This window comes from Aplysia californica, unplaced genomic scaffold (assembly GCF_000002075.1).
Source record: "Aplysia californica isolate F4 #8 unplaced genomic scaffold, AplCal3.0 scaffold00194, whole genome shotgun sequence".
NCBI lineage: Eukaryota > Metazoa > Mollusca > Gastropoda > Aplysiida > Aplysiidae > Aplysia > Aplysia californica.
Window position 1 is genome coordinate 946,700 of NW_004797464.1, and position 17,935 is coordinate 964,634.

Genomic DNA, 17,935 nt, shown 5'->3' on the forward strand with positions numbered 1-17,935 from the left:
CGGGGTCTCACTAATAGTTAACTCCCGCGCTATTTCAACATCGCTGGCAGAAAAACCATCACGGATTCTGCAACAGTTGTGCACATATTTCTGGTCACTATTCACAACAAACAATATGCAAAAAACACACAGCATTAGCAAGGAAACATACCCCCAGTCAAAGATGAACAAAATAGAAATCATTATTCCCATACTGACACAAATGCCGAGGATCACTTTTAAGCTTGCACAAGGCAGCTGGTTCAGGCTTTCATTTTCAAGTTCATTTTTCCCACTGTTCACCTGTGGACATTTTCCAGCCAGCGCAAAGCCTATAACAATCATCCAAAGAGCCACAGCTGCGTATATAACGGGACTACATTCTCCAAAAATCGGCTCTAAGACGTACCCTAAAAGGGAGAATAGAGCAAAGAGAATCCACGGCAGCAAACACACCTGGAACTCTAAATTCATCTTGGTCGTTTGTCAAGAAGAGAAAAAACAAGTTTCAGTCAGTATCCAAAATGTCTGTATTCAACTAGCTCGGTGTACCTCTAGTTGAGACTTTCACATTCCTAGGTTTTATCACGGCTTTATTTAATTCCTCCCAGAAACTGGCGCTCTGCTCATAGTTTCGAGCTTTTTTTTTAGAATAAAACGCACAGTTACTGCAAAGATACTATTTGAGTTCACCTCAAAGCCTAGCTAAAGCCAGACTGATCGAGTCTCTTTACAGGCCTGTGCTGCTTACCCTGAAAAGAGAAAGAATACAAACATATCTCAGTCTCGTAAAAACACGGCGAAATCGGCAGGACTTTAAAAATTTTTCATTATGAACAAATTTTAGGCCATAACAAAGGAGATAAAGTTGGACAATTGGGTCAAAATTTTATATGATTTATGTCCCTTATGCCAAGCCAAAATGGTCATTTTTACTTTTAAGGACAAGCAGGCTAACTCAGATTTCAGGGGTTTCTAGAAATCTTGACCTGCCCCAAAAGTGGACATTGCTCTACCTATAGGAGAATTTGGTTTCATGAGTGTGTATATTTGTTTGGTTATAGAAAAAACTCTCCTTGTCTTTTAAAAAAACTGAACAAGGGTCGAAAAACTTTACCTTCGATTTTCTCGAAACAGCATTTTTCGGGACAGCCCCCTTGTGCTTAAAAGCGACCAAATGTGTGTAATGAGTCATTGACAGGTGCCACTTATTGACTTGTAAACACAAATTCATATTTTCCTTTAAGTTGAAATACATGAATACACCATGGTCAATACTGGTTACAGCGAGTTAGTGGCAGACAAAGATAAATGTAAAAAAAAGTCTCAAGTGTCTGTGCAAGCTCAAGCAGGAACAGACATACTAAGAAACACTTTTGTTTGAAATGGTTAGTTTAGCATAAAAATAAGCAAAGATATATGACCAGTATATTTGCAGCATGATAAAACCTAGGAATGTGAAAGTCAGCATTCTTCTCTACGTCACAAAAATAATATAGACAACATATTATACTATGTCAGTCAAGAAGGCAAGCAGAAGTTTCCACATGAGCTGCCTCCACCACATCCTCGGCACAAAGTTGAGCAACGAAGTTCCCAGTGCCCAGATCTTGGCACGCACTGGTCTATCCACAATGTTCATGCAGCTCAGACAATGCAGCCTGCTAAGGCACTGCCACATGTGACATATGAAAAATGGTTGCCATCATAAGGTCACTTATACAGACAATTTGCCTCCAGCAAGAAAACTATAGGCTGCCCCCAGTCATGCTTCAAAGACATCAGTAAATGCAACATGGAAGCTCTAGATCGTGACCCCAGTGCTATCTTGGCGCATCTCCATTTTTAATAACAGTGAAAACAGTTCATACAAAGAGTGAGCTTAAGAAGACGTCACATTTTCACTGTTCAAAAAAAGGAGATATGACAAGAAAGCATTGAGGTCGCGAGATACCAACACAGAGAGCTGTGAAGACACAGACGTGGACTGCAGCAGATGGCTCAGAGTGTCCCTGACAAGCGGCTGAAGTATGGTGAGAAATACACAGACGTGGACAGCAGTAGATGGCTCAGAGTGTCCCTGACAAGCGGCTGAAGTATGGTGAGAAATGATCCTGACCACAGCTGAAGTACGGTGAGAAATGATCCTGACCACAGCTGAAGTATGGTGAGAAATGATCCTGACCACAGCTGAAGTATGGTGAGAAATGATCCTGACCACAGCTGAAGTATGGTGAAGAACAAATCCTTACCACAGCTGTAGAAAAGAGGGCCAGGCAGAAGGGCTCGCACCCTTGCAGTCACCCTCACCAGTCCAGCCAATGTGGTGGGGGCTGCCACTCCCTGATTGGACTCATGAGTCATGGACACCTTTGTTGAAGAGGCACCAACCTAACTTCACTATTGGTGCAACATCCACAGTCAACATTGACTGACGGAAGACCACTACCACTACAAATGGTACCATACAAAAGCATTAAAATCTAACTTTGAAGAAATCTCTAATCGAAGTTTGTTTTCCCTTAGTGATGGCATGGAAATCTACTGATGATGCTATGTTGCCAACAGAGTCAAGATATTCATCTACCGTTTCCCAGTCTTGCGTCTGTAAATATCGACGCAAAGTAGCGACTGCATTTCTCGCGTCAGATGTTGATGGAGGAGGAAGAGGCACTGGACTTTCCTCGTCCTCACTTTCCTCTTCTTGTCTGTTGTTGTCTGAAGCAACTTCTTGGCTTGTTAATTCCTCACAGGTGTGGACAGCCTCATCAACAGATAAATATTGCTGAAAAGTCACATCTTGTGGTAAAATGTCCTGTGCAAATCTCCCAAAGAGGTCATATTCTCTACACTGATTGGAAGAGCATGACGGAAGATGAGAGGCTTGCTCGCTTGATTCGATAGATTGGAATCCAGCAAATTGGAAACAGTTGACGACAGTAGCTGCTGATACATTGTTCCAAGCAGTCTTGAGGTCATACATTGCCTCCAAAATGTTCTGATCAAACAGACCAACATCTTTCCCTTCATCTAAGCGGGCTATTAGCTTTTGCAAAACAATTTTCCTGTAGTGTTGTTTGAGTGAGGCAATGATACCCTGACCACAAGGCTGAAGGACGGCAGTGGTGTTTGGTGGCAGGCGGACGAGTGTAATTGCACTGAGGTTGTCGATGTCAGGGTGTGCAGGGCAGTCATCCATGAAAAGGGCCACCTTTCTGTTTTCACGGCCAAAACGGTTGTCCAGCTGGCGAACCCAGGACTCAAATATTTCACCCGTCATCCACGATTTAGAATTGGCCAAATATTTCAACGGAAAATGTGAACAATGCTTGAAACATCTTGGCTTTTGGGATTTGCCGATCACCAAAAGAGGAAGCTTGTCAGATCCATCCATGTTCACAGCAACCAACACAGTCAGTCTGTTTTTGGCAAACTTACCCCCTGTACATGTTTCTCCTTTCAACTTCATAGTTTTTGACGGAAGACAGCCAAAGAAAAGACCCGTTTCATCAGCATTGTAGATATCTTTTGCCTCAAAGTTCTGGAGAAGTTCTTGAAAGTCCATTTCAATCCATTGTTTCATCACTAGAGTTTTCACTCTAGTTCCTTGTACACTTTTGCTCATGATGTTGTATCTTTTCTTGAAACGATTCAACCATCCGGGGTTGGCGGTGAAACCATTAATCCCCATTGCTCTTGCTTCCTCTTCTGCCTTAGTTGAAAGAATTTGGTATGACACAGGGACCGCCAGAGCCTGCGCCTCTTGGAACCATCTAAACACTGCTTGTTCCAGCGGTACAAACTTGGTTGGTTTATGCCTTTTCCTCCCTGGTTCAGAACTATTCTCAATTTTTTCCCGGTTTTTTATGAAAGTTGATAAAGTTGAGTTAGAAATACCAAAAGTTTTGCATATTTGGGTTTTTGACACAGATTTCTTATCCACCTCTGCCAGGATCAGACGTTTTTCCTCAACTGAGAAGCTTTTCCGCTTCCTTTGCTCTGCCATGGTCCACTCTCTACAATTTCACAAAGACCAAACTTTGCAAAACACCGGCAAGCTGTTGCATAAAGAGTAATCTATTGAAGAGGAAGCACACTGACACACGTGACAATATGTGTCTTCAAGTAACCACAGACTAGAGACAGACAACTCAAGTATAGCAGCTAAATCCACCGTTGAATATTAAAAGTTCTATGACTTATGCAGTAAGCACTTCCTTGACCTAAACTATTGCCCTCGGCTTATTATAGAGACGTTATTGGTCTTCACTCAGTCTCATACCATGCCCATTTCTCTCTCTCTCTCTCTCTCTCATCGTGGGTACTTTGGTATACGAAATTTGCAGTCCTGTTTAATCAGATCCAACCTCCCTGGTGCAAATCTTTTCCACTCTACATGAATAAATTATTAATGCTTTCTATATATTTTAAATGTAATCCTCTCTTACTCGGGCATTAAGACTATTGTAGCTGCCAATAGCAACATTTACTAATTTAGTCCTTATAGTTAGCATAGTTCTATTGATTTAAAGGCTGAAAAAATCAAATCTCAAAAGACCAAATCAAAACATTAACTGCTATTATTTTAATGAATGACGATACAGATCTACACCCAGAGAACATAATGAGAAAAGTATTGGAACACCAAGCAAGCAAGATGATCAGCCACAACAAAAACAAAATAAAATAATTCTATCCACAGTTTAAAATGACTTTTTTTTGTGTTGAAAAAACACGTTTGGTTATACAACTAGTTTTTGTGCTACCATGAGTAAAAGCCACAGGGGTATTTCTGGAGGAAACACAAGTCTCATTTTTCTTGCTACAATTCAAATAACCTCAATGTTGACTTTCTGTTTCCATGAGTAAAGTCCACAGGGGTATTTCTCGTGGATACACAGGGCTGATTTTGCTTGCAACAGTTCGAATAACCTCAATGTTGACTTTCTGTTTCCATGAGTGAAGTCCACAGGGGTATTTCTCGTGGATACACAGGGCTGATTTTGCTTGCAACAGTTCAAATAACCTCAATGTGGAGGACTCCTTGCCCTGAAAAAGACAACATGAGATATATTCAACTTTTCCTTCTCTTTCAAAGTGAAAGCTTAGTGGGTTATGTTTGTTTGTTTTAGAGTTAGCCCACCCGACCTTTAGCTCATGAGTCTTTGTCACTAAGTGGGATTCCCAGGTGTGAGAAATGAGGTACATAATCATGGCACCGCGGAAAATTGCATTTTAAAAATAGAAAATTGCAAAAATTTGCCAAGTAAACTACCTAAAAATTGCAAAAAAATTACAACCTTCCCATCCCAGGCGCATTACAATGATTTTCAGTTTCAAAAACATGACAATTTGAGTAGCATAAAAGCAGAACAGCTTTTTAACAAATCATGATGCACGATACAAATTTTATTAACAATATTTACTAGTAACAACACACGAGTACATTAGCAATAAGTTATAGACCAAATATATTATAATAATAATAATATCGCATGACACAAAAAAAATTGAACCCTCAGTTTTCGTTGTAGCTTTTAAATGAAAGCCAAAAATTTGACCAAATTTAGTGCATACCGAGTACTTGGTTCATGCAAAGATCTAGAAGAGTATATGAAGTTTCATGAGGTTTAGTCAAAAAACAAATATTTGACGGGAGATTTACGAAACAAACTCCAAAAATACAAAATAAGCTTATATATGCTCCATTCAATTCAGATCCTTTTCCATTTTTCTCTTGAAACCTCCATACACCTGTAATCTGTATTTAGATTTAGATCTATTTCAGATATTTTCTGTTTTAAAACCTGTATGGTATAGTTTTAACACTAAGTTAAATAGTAAAATACCGCAAAAAACATTTTTTTCCATTATACACAATAATAATACAGTAGTCTCCGCCTAAACGCACCCCACACAAAAGCACGCTCCGCTCAAACGCATGCTTCAGTCATCCCATGGGTTTTTTACTATATAATTTAGACGTACAAGCGCATGGTCACTCCCTCTAAACGCACCCTCCGATCCGTGAAACACGCCGACACAGGTAAAGCTTGACAAGGGGAAATTTCCACTACAACCTGCACAGCTTGCATGACAAGCCTAGAAAACCGGATATTTGGTGAGACTGCCCCTCATGACACATAGGTCTAGGACTGATCGGTGAAATGTTGGGGGTTGGGGGACTGAAATGTTTTTTGATTGGTTACTGGAAAGGCATCTTTGAAAAAAGGTTTCTGACCGGTGCTTGGGTAACTTAACTGCATGTAATGTTTTGTTAGACCTAGGCTCACGATGCGCAACAAGCGTGAATGCTGTAAAACATTAGATAGGCCTCTATAGGATTTAAGATTAGTCAAGTAAGCCTAATCAGCAGCGAAATGTTTCTCTGAATGTAGAGATTATATTCTGATTTACTATAAGGAATACTGGAATTTTCCATTGAAAAAAGTCAGCGTCTATGCCCTTTATATAGGGCCTGCGTGCTTCCCGGTCGAAGTAGGTCAGCCCTATATATATGTAGGGCGTGGGCGCTTCCCGGGTAGCCCGGCTCACGCCCTTTATATAACACACCCGAGAGCATGCACGCCTGCACACACACACATGTGCATGCTCAGATAAATTTTCAAAATATAATTACCCAATATAATCACAAAAAGCAAGCACGTTCGAAGGGGCAACGATCATCATTTTTTTTCCTACATTGTCTACTACCTGATTTTGGGCCAAAATACCTGAAACTGAATTTACCTGAAATGGGAACTTTGAGGTAGGCAGTCCGGCGCTTTTTCGGTTGTTCCCATCCCGCAATTGTTATTCGCCGGTTTTGGCCTCAAGAGTAGGGGGGTTTCAGGCCCCCCTGACCTAATAAAAATATGGTGGGGGGTTTCAGGGGGGCATAATTTGATGTTTTGCAGTTGTTAGGTTTGATATCTTAGCTTGCCGCGCATCAAAAGTATAGATTTCGATGTAGGTCAGGCTCAAATAAGGGGGGTGGGAACTACCGAAAAAGCACCAACATGCCTGTAGAGCTAGATATCTAGATCTATCTTCTTAGGAACGATCTTTGAATATAGAAAGTTATCGATGTAACTATTGTAACCATGTTATGGGATTGCAGGCTGCCGTAGCACCGCTACAGGGAACTGCGGAAAGGAGCCTGGAAGCCATTGTCATTGAGGTTAAAGGTTTCTCTAGGCCCTACTTTAACTTCCAGGTCGTCAGGTAGGCCTACAATCGCGGCGGGATTGTAGTGTGCACTGAAACCACCAAAAAACGACCTGACCCAACGACCTGAGACCTGACCCGCTCTCGCTAATGGGCACCCCCTTATTTTTATTAACCGTTTACTTAACCGCATCGTAATTTGTGCGCTTTGGACTAAACATGGGTTTCAGGGGGGTCTGTCCCCTTGAAGTAAACAAACACGTTTGTTTTTAGGCGACGAGTGGAGCGATCGCACCCGACCCGACCCGACCCCATCCGCAATGGGCACCCCGTATTAAATTCTAATGAACTCGCAGGAGTTCCCTTTCCCTCTAGAGTCTAGGCCTACTCTTCACACACAACAACAAATGAAAAGTTTTTCTTTTGCTTGACTCATCACCCTTTCCATTTACGACACTCTTTTCGACAAAGTAAATCGTTTTTAGTAGGCTACACTGCAGATTGTTAAAAAAATAAGAGGTATTTTTTTACTAATATACCCGTCTCATGTACACGTTTGATATACTTTTATTCTAGATCTAGAAATCTAGAGTAAAATTACCGGTTCGGTCAAAATAAGGATGAAACCGAAACCAGCTACAGGAAGTCCTGTGATTGGATGACCCCAGGAATGACCTGTTTCAGCTTGTTCTCATATTTGAGGCCCTTACTGGGTGCAAAAGTGACGCCCGATTTATTTACGAGTTCGGACACATTTTTTTGGTTTTCTCATGGACTCGGGCAGTATTTTGACATTCGGTCATTTTCAATTATTATCACATTTGTTTCTTTGCAAGCTTAATAACAAGATTTTCAATGCTTGTTATCAACACTTGGACACAATGATAGTTTGTCTAAAGTGGTTTTCACCATTTATAGCTATTTTAATGAGTATGTATCTGACCCACTCTACTACGTGGTATCTGACTCTACTACACTGGCATCTGGCTCACTCAACTACATTGGTATCTCACTCTGCTACTCTGATATCTGACTGTATTACACGCTGGTATCGCACTTTACTACCCTGGTGTCTGACTGAGCTAATATGCTGTATCTGACTCTATTATTATTTAAATTAGGCACAAATTCTTGATTCTTTATTATATAACCATTGGCGCTATATTATCTTATGTGCCCGAAGGTTGAGAAACTACGGATTTTATGTTACAATCCGGGCACCCCCCCTTTGGGCAAAAACGGCGAGGCTGACCTGCAAATTCTCTTTCATCCTTGATGGGGGCCTCATATGCAAATAACTCTCCAGTTTTCAGAGTTTACCAAAACGAGGAATCTAGGCCCACAGAATTCTACACTTATAGAAGCGGAACTCCCTCTTCGCGATCGCCGATTCGCTGTGAGGAATTGAAACTAAAACATGGCGGCCAGTTGAGGGCACCTTTGGCTGCGCCGCACAGCGAGGCTTCGCGTTGCTATGCACGCTGATGCTAGTGGTAGGGCTTGGAAGACACCTTACATTAAGTTACATCAGTATTTTAAAACTTTCTTCGAAGAGGAAATATAGTGAAATAGTCTAGTACATTTTTACTGCCAACAATATGTCATAATTGGCAATGTTACAATGTTTTTGTATCTGTATTGTTGGTTTGTTGTTGTTTTTTTAATGATGGGATGGGATCTAGATCTAGATAGATCTAGATCTCTAGATCTACTACTAGATCTAGATCTACTAAAGATCTTCACAATCACAATACACTTGATAATAACACTAATTATGAACATTAACTCTGTTGGAAAAGTATCTAGATATAGTCTTGATTAGTACTAGATCTACGATTGGAGAATGTGTCGGTTGCACATAAAATACATAGGCCTATTGTACATGCTGCCAAAAACAATAAAATGCAGAAAAGGCCTCTAAATATTGTTTTACACATAAAAGCCAATAATGCAAAACAAAGTAAACAAGAGTGGAACTGGCATATGTTTCCTGAATATATGTTCAAAGTCATTTTCTGTGTGTTGGGAGTGTGATTTCTAATGCATGAATGAGAGGCTCATTCAGATGTGATAATGAAGAAACTTGTGTCTACAGTCACAACAGAAAGAGTTCCATGGCGAGTGATCACTGGTCAAGGATTTCAAAGCTGTGTGCATTTTGAGAAAAATGTATCCCCATACTCTGGATCACATGTCGAGGGGATGGGCTTGTCCCCCTGTAATCCCCGCACACAGTAAACAAACACATATTTTGGAACACGAACAAGAAAAAATAAGTGGTCTGTTGTTACGGATCAAATTGAAGTCCTGTTTCAATTCGATTAATTGATAAAAGTGCGTATCGCAATGCGTTGGACACCCCTGCCCTATAGGCCTATATGCTATTTAATAAATACATTCGTCAGACCTGGAATCTTTAATGCCCGCACACAGTAAACAAACACACATTTTTGAACACGTATAAGAAAAAATAAGTGTTGTCTTGTTACGGATCAAATCGAAGTCCTGTTACAAATCAATTAATTGATAAAAGCAAGTATCGCAAGGCATCGGCTAACCCAGCACTATTACGCTATTTTATAAATACATTCGTCAGATCTGGAATCTTTAATCTTTAATTTTTAATCCCCGCACACAGTAAACAAACACACATTCATGAACACGTATAAAAAATAAGTGGCCTCTTGTTACGGATCAAATTGAAGTCTTGTTACAATTCGATCAATTGATAATAGTGCGCATTGCAATGCATTGGCTAACTCAGCATTATACGCTATTTAATAATACATTCGTCAGATTTGGAATCTTAAATTATAATCATAATTATATGTGCCGCGCGTGGGAAGTGAAAGTGAAAGGAATTGAAAATGCTTTCAAAAACAAAAACATAATTAAAGTAGGACTACATGTGCTTATAAAGGCTCAAAAAGGTGTATGGATGCAGAAATTAATGTTTCGGATGAAAATAATACGCTATCTTCACTACTGTAGCATGCGGTCAAAAATTTGATGCGCAACTTATTATCAAATATCTAGGCTACTGAACTATCAAACACCTAGGTCTAGATTCTCCTACTTTTACACAATGACTTAGATCTATATCAATTCGTCTTAACCGATGAGTATTTTTTTCAAACATTTGTACACATCTATAGGTTCTATATTATTCTAGAAATGTCTTTAAAGAAAATTCTTTAATAAATACTAGCCCAATATATAAAAAAAAAATCCCAGTCAATGGTTTCTACAGATTTTTAAAAAGTTTATAGCTGGAGCTAAATCTCTTTTAAAAGCAAGTCCGTCCTTTTTTCTACTTCTGCTGGCGACATAAAGTTAATTATTGAACGCATGTTTTGAGAACATTAATAAGATCTAGTGAAAAAATATGTTCAGTGTAAAACAAATTTATTGTAATAAGTTTTACTACTAAAAAACTACGTAGGCCATATGCGTATGCAAAATGTGTGTGGGAAGCTAGAAGTGCTATGAATTTTTTTCAGTTCTGTAGATCTTATATATATCTATATAAACTCTGTATGTCTGCTTTTTCTGTTGTTGCACTCCAAAACACAACAATTTAAAACCTTAATTCCAATCTCTAGTTACACAGTGAATTCTGTAACTCAAAATTACAAACTGGACAGTAAATGTTCCACTTTTCACTCGTTTGTAAAAGCCGCTCTTGCTTTAAAAGCTATAGGGTTACTTCCGAAAACGATAAATAGTGCCCTCACGACGCCATTGTTTTCGGTCTTCAATTCCTCACAGGTCACGTGGTACAGTTCCCGTTCTATAAGTGTAGAATTCTGTGTCTAGGCCACAGGCTCCTTCATCCACAACCAATGTTAACTCTTCCGGGGAAAGAGCTAAACGCTGTTTTGCTCAGTTGATGAAGAAAAAGCTGTCTTAAGGACTATTTTTAGCAAAATATTGCCGTAACTGTTGTTTCAACGAAAGTAAGGGAGGTTGCTTTAGGTTTGTGTGCCACTCTTTTGAGGCTAGATTTAAAAACAAAGTTTTAAACGATCTTTTTGTACTCCAGTGCCCGACAGCTAAAAAAAAACGCAGTGGCTATTTTTACGGCGAGCCGTAAAGATAGCCTCCCAGGCTATTTTTACGGCGTCCCAGGCTATTTTTACGGCGATCCTCGAAAAGCGACCCTACTCCGCCTCTCATGTACGCGACATGCCTCAATGTATTAGATCTAGGCCTATAGGGGTTGTTCAAAATATAAACTTACACCTCAGAGGGGAAAGGGTGTCTTTGGCTTCTGTAAGAAAAGTGTAAGATTGGGTGGGGAGGTTAACCAAATATGACACTTCTGTGAGATGAACGTTTTGCTCATGACTGGGAAGAAAAGGTAAAAGAAAAAGTGGATAAATGCCAGTAACAAGACCCAGATCTGCATGATCACCGCAGATCCCCGTTGTTTTGTTTTTTGGGGGTTTTTTTGTTGTTTTTTTAGGGGAGGGGGGGGGGGGTACAAATAATTTTGAAATTATGATGAAAATTCTGCAGGTGGATATCTAATTTCTTAATGTTTCTTTGTAACTTTGCAACTGTTTTGTTGATCTTTTAATGTCTTGATGTCTTTTATTTGTAAGGCACGTACCTATTGCATTGACAACAGTCTCAATGTCTTCCACATATATGTGTTTCTTTTTAGTCCATATGTTTTGATTAAATTGTATTAACTGAAATGATATATTATATTTTTTTACAAGCTATTTTAAAAAAGCCACGTATAGTACAGGTATCTTTAAAATAATAATGGAAGTTGAATATCGGAAGAAGTACTAATATTAAATTGGTGTAGGTGGGGGTTGGAGGCAAATGTGAGAAAAGTGGTATTGGGTTTTGTGTTTTAAAAAAGTCCCCAAAAGTGTAAGATTATATTTGAACAGCCCCATAGGTTTTCCATTTCCTCCTCTTCACCGTCATTCTATTCTCTTCTTCATCTTCCTTCTCCCTTCCTCCACCACCACCTCTTCCTTCTTTTCTCCCCATCATCATCATTCACCCTCTCTTTATCATCACCACCACCATCACCTCCTCGTCACTATCATTACCATCATCACTGCCACTGCCAGCATCATCATCTCATTCACTGACATCACTACATATACCACACCCACAAGAAGAGCGGCCATTTTGGAGTTTTAACTTTTTGCCTTGGGAATGCCTTTAAAATGTTCCTCCTTCCTTTGCACTGAGCAGATTTTTGATAGAGGTGTAAAAAAATAATTTTTTTTGTGTTCACAATGATTAATTTATTAATTATTGTGATGCAATTTCAGGGTACAAGAACACATATATTTTTTTACATTCAAATATCAAAATTTTGCTCAGTACGATTGACCATAGTATCTGTATCTACCATTCCACCAATTTTCATGCAATTTTGTTAGAGAGTAAGAAGCCTTCGTTTTTTTTTAAATTATTGTTTGTTTTGCATGTTGGTGCTGTTTCCATTCCATGGCAACTTTCATACTCTCCGACTTATCAAAATTTACTTTCTTCATTATTTCTTAGGCCTGTATAATTTTTTTCCCTAAATATGATTCGGTAAAAGAATCACCCTTGGGGTGAGCTGTTCCCCGTAAAAATGGACAGTAATAATATGAGCACATCAGAAAACAAAACTCAAAAACTTTAAAAATGCGATCTATTTTATTATTTGAAAGAATCCCACAACAACAAGGTCCTAGTAAAGAACATAAAAACATTGAATTGTTTAAGTCCAGAATAAAGACTATAATTATGATAATACTAATAATAGAGGACATTTAATTATAGTGCCTTACTCTCGGTTTTAACCAACTCAAAGTATATTACATTAGTTTAGTCATTTAGTAAAATGTAGTATAAAATAACAAATAAGGTAGTAGCGTTGTAAGGCCTACAAGCCAAGACGGAATTTATAAGACTGAAATACGTGTTCTACGTCATCAGTTTGTGACCGCCGTAAAAAGAACATTTCAGTTAATACAATTTAATCAAACCATATGGACTAAAAAGAAACGCATATATGTGGAAGACATTGAGACTGTTGTCCATGCAATAGGTACGTGCCTTACAATTAAAGACATCAAGACACTAAAAGATCAACAAAACAGTTGCAAAGTTACAAAGAAACATTAAGAAATTATATATCCACCTACAGAATTTTCATCATAATTTCAAAATTATTTGTAACCCCCCCCCCCCCCCCCCCTCAAAAAAAATAAAAAACAACAACAACAAAAAAAACAACGGGGATCTGCAGTGATCATGCAGATCTGGGTCTTGTTACTGGCATTTTTCAACTTTTTCTTTTACCTTTTCTTCCCAGTCATGAGCAAAATGTTCATCTCACCCCCCCCCCCCACCCAATCTTACACTTTTCTTACAGAAGCCAAAGACACCCTTTCCCCTCTGAGGTGTAAGTTTATATTTTGAACGGCCCCTATAGGCCTAGATCTAATACATAGAGGCATGTCGCGTACATGAGAGGCGGAGTAGGGTCGCTTTTCGAGGATCGCCGTAAAAATAGCCTGGGACTCACTGGGAGGCTATCTTTACGGCACGCCGTAAAAATAGCCACTGCGAAAAAAAAACGTGCTGCCCGACCCGGTACGATTACTCTAACTAGTAGTAGATCTCTAGTATTTTGCATGCTGAACACGAATATGGCCTTCCTTTTTGCCGCAAATCAATAGTTATTGAGTTATTGATGTTTGAAAATAGTAAATTTGACTATAAATGGGGGGTTTCAGGGGGGTGAATATCACAGTGCAATGATTTGATGTTTTGGCAATTAGATCTAGATTCTAGGATTGATATTTACTTGAAAACAATTGGTTTGCAAGGGTTTTAGTGACGGAAGTGCAGGGTTGGTGATTTTTTTGATTTTTTAAATAAAAATTTAAAAAATCGATTTTTTAAATTTAAATCAGATTTTTTAAATTTAAATCGGATTTTTTTGATTTTTTTGATTTTTTTTTTAAATGTCGACACAGTTTGGGATTTTTGGTGGCTAAAAGTATGTTCTTTTAGTGCAGAATGCATTGTCTTTATTTTAACTAATGATTAATTTAAGCAACTGCAAAAGAAAGCCTTAATCTGCTATTATCAGTGAATTATGGCTATAGACAAAAAATGAAGAAAATGTCAGTCTAAAAGGAAAGGGGGGGAGGGGGTAATTATGCATAGATAAACTTGTATTTTATTACAGTGTGCGTGTGTGTGTGTGTGCGTGCTTGTGTTTGTCTAAAAAAAAAAGAAAATGCTAATTTCAATTATGAAAAAAAAGTAAATTGAATACTGTATTAATTTACTACTTACAGTGACAGGGGGGAAAGCAGACATTTAAGCAGGATTATATTAGTCTACTAAACCTTATCTGTTCTATAAAACCAAGGAAAGGAATTCTGAATGTTTGAAGACGTAAAAACAATACATTTTTAAAAAGTGATTTAAATCACTGAGTTTTATTTTTAAAATCAAGTTGATTCAAATAAAAAAAATCAACTGATTTAAATCGACCTGATTTAAATCAACCCAACCCTGGTTTTCACTTGTGAAAAGAAAAAAAATTGAATACTGTATTATTTTACAGTGACAGGGGGGAAAGCAGACTTTTAAGCATGATTATATTATTAGTCTACTAAACCTTATTATGTTTAATAAAACCAAGGAAAGGAATTCTGAATGTTTAAATATGTAAAAACAGAATACATTTTTTAAAAAGTGATTTAAATCACAAAATCAAGTTGATTAAAATTTAAAAAATCAACTGATTTAAATCAACCCAGCTCTGATTTCAATTATGGGGGGAAAAAGTAAATTGAATACTGTATTATTTTACAGTGAAAGGGGGGAAAGCAGACTTTTAAGCATGATTATATTAGTGTACTAAACCTTATATCTGTTTTATGAAACCAAGGAAAGGAATTCTGAATGTTGGAATATATGTAAAAACTAAAAACTGAATAAAAATAAATTTTTAAAAAAGTGATTTAAATCACTGATTTTTATTTTAAAAATCAAGTTGATTTAAATTTAAAAAATCAACTGATTTAAATCAACCCAACCCTGCGGAAGTGGCCTATTCTCATCCGGGGTGAGAATAGAAAAACGATCTACCTCTCCCCCTGGGTGAGACTTGCCAGCGTAGGCTATTCTCACCCGGTGCGAAACAAGACCTGCTTTTCCTCATTTTGGAATACTGTCTATCGGTGTGGATGATCAAATTGATAAAAGCCAAGAAAAAATTACGTTATAGCACAAAAGTAAGCTAATTTGATCGTCTTCAAAGGCCACCTCTATTCTCACCCGGGATGAGAATAGTGCAGGCGAGTCTTTTGGTTATTCTCACCCGGTGCCCGGTGCGCGTTCACCAAATTTTGCGTTCACCCTAACCTAAACCACAGAATTCTACGCTGTGATAACAGAAAAATTGTAGAAAATTCTGTGCCGTGCAAAAATAAAAATTTACCAAATAAGACAAGCAACATTTCAAATTTGAGATGTTTGGCGTCTATTTCGAAATTCTGGACTTTTTTCTGTGCTTTTTTTGTGTGCATACACTGGCTGTGCCAGCCAAGCACAGAATTCTAGAGTTGCAGCCAAGACTATTGTTTGTTTTTCATCCGGGTCGGGTTGCTGTTTCCGGTCCTTCTGATATGAATCATAAAAACTAAAAAGCAATGAAATAATTTCATTTTAATATTATATTTAGTAATACCGTATCACAAGCTATTTTCTCTATATTTGTTACTATTATGTTCGTATCATATTCATATAGATCTAGATCTAGATCTAGATATATTTAAAAAGAAGAGAAAAAAATAAACATTATAAATTAATTGGACACTTATTTCTTTAAAAAACTGGACGATAAATATTGACATCATAATGTTTAATTGACACATTGACAGCAATAATTAAGGCATCCAAAAATAAATTTGACAAGATAGAAAATTTCTTGCACGCGACCAGCGACATTCATGCTAAAATGATAGGAGACTCTTTGAGGCTTTCACGTTTTGAGACTATTAAAAACAAATTTAAATACATGTTAACCTCTTTATTGGTACCCGACAGCGTGGGACCTAGCAAAAATTAAAATACATTAATGTATATATACTTACTTTTACGTTTTCCTTCCTCTAAACAAATCAAATAATTACATTCATTATCAAAAATCCAATGTTACTAGCAGGATAATATTATTAACAAAATTATACTTAAAAGTGAACATAGTGCTAGAAAACCGAATATGACACGTCATGGCCAAAAATCATTTCAACAATGTGTATAAGAGGCCAAGGACCTTAAAATCTTTCTATTTAATTTATAACCACCTTGGTTGAGGCACTTAATTGGGGTCTCATTAATTTTTCAGCGTACGTTACGGATAGGCCTAGCTCGAACATAAAAGACTCCTACACTTCCCCCAAAACTCACAATAATCATCACCTATATTGTTATAGAGAGTGGCTTTAATTTTTTCCCTCGCAGGAGCTTAATTGAGGCTTCATATTGCAGTGTACAAAGGCTGAAAAAAAACAAACGTATGAGGTAGGAAACAGGAACTAAACCCAAAAAAAAATACTTAAAAATTTTTTTGCATTTGTCTTAGTCTAAGCCTGTCTTAGAAGCCTATCATGTCATTTATCAAAAATATGTCGTTGAGTTTCACAACCAGGCCTATTTGTATTTCATGGAGCTGAATTCAAATGTGCATTCTTTTTTTTAATTGAGTGTATTTTTAAAAACTGTATTTTCTAGAATGAACTAAATTAGAAACGGATTTTGAACATTCATTATTTAGGCTAACCTGGTCCTCGATTTTTCAAAGTAATGTACAATGTACTAAAGCCAAGTGCTTAACTGCTTAAACATTATTAAGAAAATTTATTTAGAAGTAAAATACGCACTATAACAGCCACCCAAGCGACCTCTCTTGGCTAATTAAAATAATACATATAAGATGTACTGAATAGCCTAGATAAAGCTCAGCGTGTAATGAACCACGGTGCAAGTGCGATTGCTTGATGGTGTCTTGAAATAAAGTAGATAAAGTTCGTTGCGACTTCACTGTATCAAAGTTCACTCATGTATGCGTTCGTTGAATCCGAGTTATTTTGTTGATTTTGATTAATTTTTCTAAGACGGGGAATCTGTCGTCTTTCATTGAATACAAGCTTTCTAGTTGAATCCGAGCTCGTTGAAACCGAGTTCCTCAATTTACATACATACGAGGGGCATAGCAAAAGTTTGTAACCTGACCATGAAGGAATAAAGGTAGAAAGCTGAAATGTGGGGTGAAAGCCAACAATCATCTTCCTAGAATGCTTGTAAATTTTTGGGAATTTCAGATTGCTGGTTTTACCACCAGCGCACTGTAGGTGAATGGGGGTATGTTGTTCACCAGTTTCAACATAAAAATTGAGAAAATTGAACACAGGGTAGTAATGAAGTATTTGTTCTTGCAAGGCAAGAAACTACAGGATATTTTTACGGAGGTGTATGCCATACAAGGAAATGATTGCCCATCCTATACTGAGATAACATTTTGGTGTAAAAAAGGGGATGATGAGGTCAAAGAAGTGGTAGAGGGTTGGTTTTCTGACATAGAGAGGGTCCTCTATTCTCAAGGTCTTTTATATATTTTTTTTTTATTATAGCAGATGGTTTTACGGCGCTCGCAACTGCATAAGGTCATTGAGCGCCAAGGGGTGGGTGTCAACAGAGACGTCTTTACAGGGAATCAGACTTAGACTGCTCACCTCTCTAGCTTCAACAG

At 37.8% G+C, this 17,935-nt stretch overlaps 1 protein-coding gene across 3 annotated transcripts; it reads right to left on the reverse strand.

Annotated features, from left to right (window-relative positions):
- Positions 1–274: 274 nt before the first annotated feature.
- Positions 275–15,992, reverse strand: LOC101850567 (tigger transposable element-derived protein 4). 3 transcript variants are annotated; one of them, XR_001184864.2, is made up of 3 exons: positions 15,623–15,985; positions 4,818–5,028; positions 275–731 (listed from the first exon to the last, which is right to left on the reverse strand). XR_001184864.2 is itself a non-coding variant. In XM_013082808.2 (3 exons), exon 3 carries the CDS (start codon positions 3,983–3,985, stop codon positions 2,456–2,458), a length of 1,530 nt encoding a protein of 509 aa, XP_012938262.1. In that variant the 5' UTR covers positions 3,986–4,911; positions 5,006–5,028; positions 15,623–15,992; the 3' UTR covers positions 1,099–2,455. The 3 variants fall into 3 exon arrangements, 2 of the variants coding, with proteins under 2 accessions (XP_012938262.1, XP_035825806.1); XM_013082808.2 differs by lacking the exon at positions 275–731 and having other exon boundaries at positions 1,099–4,911; positions 5,006–5,028; positions 15,623–15,992; XM_035969913.1 differs by lacking the exon at positions 275–731 and having other exon boundaries at positions 1,099–5,028; positions 15,623–15,992.
- Positions 15,993–17,935: the final 1,943 nt, after the last annotated feature.

Bases quoted from the DNA above. Each gene is read 5' to 3' on its own strand.
- LOC101850567 (XM_013082808.2), bottom strand. From the start codon at position 3,985: ATGGCAGAGCAAAGGAAGCGGAAAAGCTTCTCAGTTGAGGAAAAACGT.